This window comes from Saccostrea cucullata, unplaced genomic scaffold, assembly GCF_032062105.1.
Source record: "Saccostrea cucullata isolate Sc308-1 unplaced genomic scaffold, CSIRO_AGI_Scuc_v1 ctg9496, whole genome shotgun sequence".
In the NCBI taxonomy this organism is placed as follows: Eukaryota; Metazoa; Mollusca; class Bivalvia; order Ostreida; family Ostreidae; genus Saccostrea; species Saccostrea cuccullata.
The window spans coordinates 1-8,171 of NW_026935297.1; the positions used below are offsets into that span (position 1 = coordinate 1).

Genomic DNA, 8,171 nt, shown 5'->3' on the forward strand with positions numbered 1-8,171 from the left:
AGTTATTAAATGTCCTTTCAACATAATCAAAATATATATTATATCAACAATAAGAAAATTATGCCGGGTAGCATATCATATAGAGGAGTCAGTTATACTGTAGAAGTACTTTTTTCCACGGGGTCATTAATTCCGCGAAATCTCAATTTCTGTTTAATCCGCGTGTAGAAAATTACGCGGATTTCCTAGACTGCCACTATATGCCTTACATTTATATTAAGAATGCGTGGACAAATTTCCGCGGAAAATTTGTGACCGCGTACTTAGCGTAAATTAATACCACGCGGAAAAAAGTACTTCTACAGTACCTCAGTGATTCTTGACTTTTTCTGATCCAGTTCAGAGTTCATTTCCTGTACAAATCTCTCTAACGTGTGCACCAGCATGCCTGGAACCTGTTTGGTGACTGGATCTGACTCAAAGTACGGTTTTCCCCGCCTGCGTTCCACGTCCACCAGGATGAGTCGGATCTGATTCAGGGCCGTGTCTATTAAATACTTCTCTCGGCTCGTGCTCTCTAGTTTCCTGTTGGCCTCCACCAAAGCCTGCCAATAATATTTATTGTAAATGTGAACCAAGGACAAAAGATGACAAGATTTTGATCTCAGTCTCTCATCAAAATCTTGTCTTGGTTTTATGGTCCCAAAGCCTGAACTTGACTGACTCTTTATCATAACAACTTTCTTAATGACAGTGTAAATTGTATTTCAATACATGTATTGATATATTACAGATCTACTGAATAACAATAAAATATAGAAAATTAATTAATACAAAATTATAATTTTCATTATAATACATGATTAATTTCTTTTTTTTTTAAGGTTAAATTTACTACGACCTTTTCCCTATTCTGTGACCTACCTCCTCTTGACCCCTCAGTTTTTCCTGTAACTGCTGTATGGTTACTTGGAATTTGTTCAGCATCATTTCCTGGTTAGACGATTCCTTTTGTCTACAGAACACAATGAAACAAGTTTTTGAATGATGCACTGGTTCCATGTATATAACAGAGAATGGGAGTTTTGATTTTTTTTTTGAAGTTTTGTTAATATAAATTTTCTAATTTTGTATTATGAAGGGCATAGAGTGGCCATAAGAAATGTAAATATTAAATTAATATATAAATCTATAAATTTACCACGAATCCACAAATTTTATTAAGTTTAACAGTTCTGAGATTAGATGCAGCAGGTAATTTCTAATAATAATGTACTTCTGCACTCTGGTTTGCTGTTGATTCCTCTGCATTTGTTCGTTAACCGTGAGTAATTAGTTAAGTCAAACAGAATTCTTGCATATTGATTAAGGCTGTAATTTCTCCTGAATGGGAGACGAACAGTACATCCTGGTACTAATTAGGACAAAGCAATTAAGTAACTCTTGACGGTGACATGTATTAGTGAGACAAACATTGAATTCCAATCATTGCTGTACCATGACACATAGTTAACATTTAATTTCTTTCAAATTCATGAAAGCTACTTTTCTGTTTCTATTCTGATCAGTATAATTTATGTCTTGATTATTGTCTGACAAAACTAGACAAAACTATTGAAAATACTATAAATACTGTACCCAGTGAAGTAAAAAGGACTTCCACGTCTAAAGAGAATTGCATATTCATAAATGACTTTAAAAAAAATTCAATTTTGTTTAATACTTCTCATTTTTCTGCTCAATTATATGTGATTCTTCAAACTGCTGTTTAAAAAACTTGAGAACACTTGTGAAATTCATCAAAATGACTCATTTTTTGGAGAGAGCTAGTGCATGAAAGAAAAATTTTTGTGTGCATCTACAAATACATGTATAAACTACTTACACTGAATACTTAACAAAGTCTGTTATAGACTTCTGTCTGAAGACATCAAAAGCACACAATTCAGAATTCAAAATTCATAAATATTTCCTTCCCTAAAGGAGAGGTTTCGATAAGACTATTCCACGGCCCATGGTTTTAGCAAAAAATGAAATTGGACTCTTTGTCATTTTAAAGTTGGATTCAGGATCTCCAACATTTATACCTTTATGTTCTATATTTGTTTTCGGGAAAAAAGTAAGGAATATCTTGCAAGAGATGGGGGAAATATGGTACCCTTAATCACAGTAACATTGTGAATATGGGAAAAAATTATAGGATTATGCTGTTCAACCTTCTGGTACACCACGTGTTGCATTCTGAACCAAAACCATATTTTGAGTAAAGATTACTTACATGCACAGAAGCATTATACAGAAGTATCGTCATGGTTCGCAGTGCAACACGCACTTAGATATTAATTTCTTTGAAATTATGCAGTGATGATGAATTGTGGTTTATTCTTAGAAATATTCAAAGACATCGATACGCGATAATAATAAGGGGGTAAATGGTTAACCAGGAGAACAAATTTAGTTTTTTGTCTTACATAAAAGAAAAATTGAAAAAAAAAGTTGGACTAAACGTGTCCGTGTGTCTGTCTGTAAGGAACATAAACATTACAGGAATTAGAAGCTCGAGTTGCATTCTGTGTTTGAAAAAAACTAATTTACAAATTTTAACTTATTGGTTTACCCGAAACATTTTATTTTATTTCATAATATAGAATTATATATTTATATACTTGATCAATGTAATCAAGAGTGAATGTTAATTATGGTTATTGACCCAGATATTTCTGGAATGGGAGGTCCCTGACCCAACCTGTCAAAAGGGCGCTCATATTTCTCTCCGTATGGGTGAAACAGCGACAAAGAAATATATTTCTACATCTGGCTATTGAGGAAAAATAATCTTGCGAGATTGTGGATCCAACACATATCTTTGGTGTAGAAAGAACCTTTGTGAACTGCGACTCTGGACTAGCAACCCAGATGTCAGGGGAGAGCTTCCGCATGGTCAGCCCTGGGAAGATGCAGAAATGTACATGACTGTAGACATACTGACGCTCTCTAAATGAGTAGCTGATGGAGCTGTTGAGGGTCATGTAGCTTTCTATGGAGTGCCGGTGAGCGGGAATAAACATGAGAAAAATCTCGGTTCATATGTAAAAAATGCAAAACAGCGGGTAAGGTTTTTTGCAAATGTGACAGAGTCCTGGCTTTAATTGCCTCAGCCGTGCTGAGTACGCAATCCGGACCTGAATGTGGGCAAATACCTCTTAAACAAAATTATGGATAAATCACTCTCTATTAAATGTTGTTTATGCAAAACATTTGTAAGGAAAGACAGAAGAAAAGTAAAAGATATAGCAAATACAGAGCTGCAGAGACATGTTTCTCAAAAACTTGAAAACATGAACAAAAAAGCAAATTTTGACATCTGTATAATATGCAATCGATGTCGATGTGAGTTTTACAGGGAGCAAAGAGCAGAGGCAACAAAACCTGAAGCATCATCTGTACAAATGGAAGGCCATGATTTGCAAACATCAAAACCTTGTCTTGCAAGTCCAAAGCGAATATGCTTATCAATCCCTCGGACTAGTTTGTCCCATAATAAGTGCCAGTTTTGCAAAGGCACTGACGATTTGAAGAACATCAGCAAAGAGATAAGGCTGAAAACATTTATTGATAGTGGGACGTTGATTCCTGATGGGGCGAGATGTTGCAAGCGTCACCTTACAGATGATGGGGTCAATGCTGACGTAATGAAAAGGCTGTTGCCAACATCAGATTTTACTAATTTCAATAGAACTGAAATTACAAGCATGCTAAATAGCTTGAGGGAGAAATGCAAAGAGAGAACAAATGGTGTAGACTTTGACGATCAAGCAGCACTGTCTGATGAAGATTATTACAATTTGACCGGCGTTACCAAGGCTCAGTTTGACACACTTTGCTCTTACTTGACCCCACTTAGAGACTCTAATAACAGGTCATCAAGAACATGCTTGGCTTTGTTATTGACAAAATTAAGAACTGGAAATTCATTAAGTTTTCTAAGCAGTATGTTTCAAATCAAAAATAAAAGTGTCATTTCAAGATCTATTGCAAGTGCAAGGAATGCCTTGATGGAACATTTTGTTCCCAGGTATTTAGGATTTGAACACATTACAATGGAAGATTTTATTTCAGAGCACACAAGACCCTTTGCTCAACATCTTCTTGCAGATGGGAAACAAATTGCTATTCTTGTATTAGATGGGACATATGTTTATATCCAAAAGAGTGGTAATTACTCATTTCAAAGACAAACATTCAGCGGACATAAACATAGACCACTGGAAAAGCCAATGATGATTGTTGGTACTGATGGGTACATTCTTGCTGTTTTAGGGCCTTATCTAGCCGATGGACGGAACAATGATGCGGCAATTTTAAAGAGCATCATTAAACAAAATGTAGATGAAATCCAGACTTGGCTAGAGAGAGATGACCTTTTAGTTGTTGACAGGGGCTTCCGGGATTCAATTGGGTTTCTCGATTCTCTTGGAATCAACAGTGAGATGCCAGATTATCTTTCTCGAGGTTCCAAACAACATACGACAGAGGAGGCAAACCACTCCCGATGTGTCACAAAGGTAAGATGGGTTGTGGAGTCCGCGAATGGTCGAATAAAAAAATGGAAAGCATTAGATCAGGTATTTCCAAACTGCCAAATCAAATGGATAGGTGATTCTGTAAGAATAGTATGTGCTATTGTCAATGCTTTCCGGCCACCTTTGGTATGTGAAGAAAACAATGACATCGCTCTTGCAAACACAATGAAAGTCCTCTCACGTACTTCAAATGAGTTACAAAAACGGGTCGAAAAGGAAAAGTTAGCCAGTAGACGAGTAGTGTGGACTGAAATGTCCCAGGATTGCTTGCAGAACTTTCCACGTTTGACTGAAATTGACTTAAGAACGTTAACTCTCGGAGTGTACCAAATAACCCAGGCAAAATCTTATACCCAGGAACACTTGTCTCCAGATGGAACTTATAGCATATCAATTCACAAAGATGATGCTGGTTTGCTGAGGGCAAGAATTCAGTCACGTCATGTTTCAGCAAAAAGATATTTTCTGTGGATATCATTTGATGAAACTAGCACACCCCCAATTACTGGATGGTATTGTCAATGCAAAGTAGGCGCGAGAACGGTCGGTTGTTGTGCACATATCGCTGCAGTCATTTGGTACCTGGGATTTCAACGTCACAGTGTCGATAGGCTTCTGACCCCGACCGACTACAAAGAATTTATTCTAGATGCTCCAGACACAGACTGGGATTCAGATGATGAATCTCTAGAATAAACATTGTGTATTTGTATGCATCCAATTTTTATGATTAAATATTATTATGCATGATTAAATGTGTTTTAGATCTACAATAAATCATAACATTTTGTAATATATTGCTTTTATATTTGATTTACTTTTTAGCATCGATTTTTCATGTACCATGTGTAAATAGATTTCTTTTTCTCCTTTTAGCGCTCGTTATATTTGAGTATTTTTATATTTTGGATTTATTTTACAATAGCATAAAACAAACTTTTAAGTGTAGCGATCGTTCGCTTCAGCTATGCATTTTATAATAATTATGATAGACTTTTATTGAAAATTCACTTTGTTTATGTTAATTCTTTTTGTTAAGACAGATATTAACTTCATTTCCTCTTTTGTCGTACCCTTGCAAACAATTTATAAATAGCGAATAAAGAGCGTACATATTTTTTTTTGTAATAAGTTTAAAGCTTTCAACGTAGAGAGCTATTTCAGGGGAAACATAACTTAAAAAGAAATATTTGTGCTACTTTAACATTATTTTATGTCCTATGATAATTTTTGATTGATTTTATTCTATTACACATATAAAGTATTCAACAAAATTATAATGGATCTTCTAAACCATCTAAAATGCTTTTTGAGAGACCCTTAGAAACCCCTGAGTCACGTGATTAATAAATGCTGGTTTAGCAATTAAATTATGAAATATGATAGAGAAGACATTAGTCAGTATTATTAAACACACTAAAATGAAATTCACCATGGGCCGAAAAATGGCCTTATCGAAACATCACCTTTTTAAAATCCTTTCAAATGAAATATGTACATGTGTAAATCCATGTACAGTGAAACCTGTCAAATCCGACATCCACTAGGAAATAAATTCTATGTCGAAATAGACAGGTTGTCTGATTGCACAGTGTGAAAATTCATGAAAAAAATTAAAATGGGACAGAAATTAAACATCGGAATTCACAGTGTGACATATTGCAAAGATTTCAGATTAAACAATTTTCACTGTATAAGTAATAGTTACATGATGACACAAGATGATGCATACAACAGTTGAGTTATATTGTATGCGAAGAGGCGTTAGCCTCTGAGTTTGCAATAACGAAACAATATTTTGTATGCATCATCGAGCTGTCAATCATATAACTGATTTATCCCATGACACTTCATTTGACCCTTTCCCATATTTGGTATTTTCTTTGCATCAACTAATAAAGACTCTGAAACAGAAACATGTGATAGTCTTAACGTGAAGGGTTTTTGGTATCCAAGTAACAGATTTCCAAATTAGGTAATTTTCTTAATACTGCACCACGTGACCAATTTTTTGAGAAAATCCATTCATTTGTTCTATGATTTGACAAAGATGACGGAAGGAGTCTAGCGTAAAGAATTACCATTTTTCAGCAAGCCTACGACGATGATAATTTTCAATCGAGTCATGCAGGCAGTTCGGATGTATGAACTCAGTCAATCGAATTTAAATGGCCCATGTGTTCAGGACTTTAGGAATTTTGATTTACGGAGTTGGTGTTTGGAATCGTTTCCGGAATTGAAAGAAACGGGAAAATTTTACAGAATGGACTGAAAATAATAGATTCAAAAAACGTGTCGGCCAGTGAAATGTGCTTAAAAAACCAAGAAAGTAAAAGCACGCGCCGCAACACTTCATGGGCAGTTAACATGGTTCAAGTGTTCAACTGGAAATCTCAGTGAAACAGCACCTTGGTGAGTTTAAAATAATTCCCGAAATACTCACTAGTAAATACCAAGAACTTGATTACACTATATCATGTTTTGTACACTGTAATTGAAGCCAGGCATGCAGATGGTTTGCCCTACCCCAGAGGACTTTATATCAAATCTGTTCCAATATTCTATGGTACGAGAGCAAGGTGTTCATGATATGAACTTTTCAGAGGATGCTGAGAAGGAAAATTCTACAACTGAATGTGCGAATTCCTATGGGAGATAAAGTTATTTGCTTCGAGAATTGCTCCACCGGACTGTTCAATGTCTTTTTTGTCAAGATTTGTGCATTTTGATTTAAAATTGTGTTATCTGTTCCAGACGAGCCAGGAATTTAAATTATTAATATTAAAGACATATCATTATTAGTTGTGTGAAAGTTGATATGTTTTCTGCTTTTTTCTTATTTTGGTTGGTTCATTAAAATCTGGAAACGAATTTTTGTCTCATTTGCATAGCTCCTCCTACACCCATGGTCTAACAGTTGGATATCACTAGCTTTATATCACATATGTGATATTTAATATATCACCACACTTATGTTGATATGAGAAATACACTTTTGTGAAGATCATAGAAAAATCAGTCGGTCATGGGATAAGTAATAGTTACATGATGACACGAGATGATGCATACAAAATATCGTTGAGTTATTGCACGCGAGGAGGCGTTAGCCTCCGAGTTTGCAATAACTCAACGATATTTTGTATGCATCATCGAGCTGTCAATCATGTAACTGATTTATCCCATGACCCTTCATTTGACCTTTTCCCATATTTGGTATTTTCTTTACATCAACTAATAAAGACTCTGAAACAGAACCACATGATAGTCTTAACGCGAAGGGTTTTTTTGGTATCCAAGTAACGGATTTACAAATTTGGTAATTTTCATAGTACTGTAACAAGTGATCAATTTCTTGAGATAATCAATTCATTTGTTCTATGATCTGGCGAAAATGGCAGAAGGGGTTCAGCGTAAAGAATCGTCGTTTTTCAGCAAGCCTACGACGAGGATAATTTTCAATCGAGTCAAGCAGTTCAGATGTATGAACTCGGGCGATCGGATTTAAAAGGCCCATGGGGCCAGGACTTTATGAATTTCGATTTACAGTTTCCGGGATTGAAACAGGAAAATTTTACGGAATGGACTGAAAATACTAGATTCAGAAAACATGTGTCGGCCATTGAAATAAGTGCGCTTAAAAAATCAAGA

At 35.4% G+C, this 8,171-nt stretch overlaps 2 protein-coding genes across 2 annotated transcripts; one reads left to right on the plus strand and one right to left on the minus strand.

Annotated features, from left to right (window-relative positions):
- Positions 1-308: 308 nt before the first annotated feature.
- Positions 309-2,969, minus strand: LOC134242455 (uncharacterized; the record flags this gene model as incomplete). Its single annotated transcript, XM_062724541.1, has 4 exons — positions 2,753-2,969; positions 1,579-1,633; positions 865-955; positions 309-545 (listed from the first exon to the last, which is right to left on the minus strand). Coding segments are annotated over exons 1-4 (600 nt in total), but the record flags the coding sequence as incomplete, so codon positions are not given.
- A 309-nt stretch (positions 2,970-3,278) lies between these two features.
- Positions 3,279-5,219, plus strand: LOC134242456 (uncharacterized). The gene has a single exon (XM_062724542.1). It carries the CDS (start codon positions 3,279-3,281, stop codon positions 5,217-5,219), a length of 1,941 nt encoding a protein of 646 aa, XP_062580526.1.
- Positions 5,220-8,171: the final 2,952 nt, after the last annotated feature.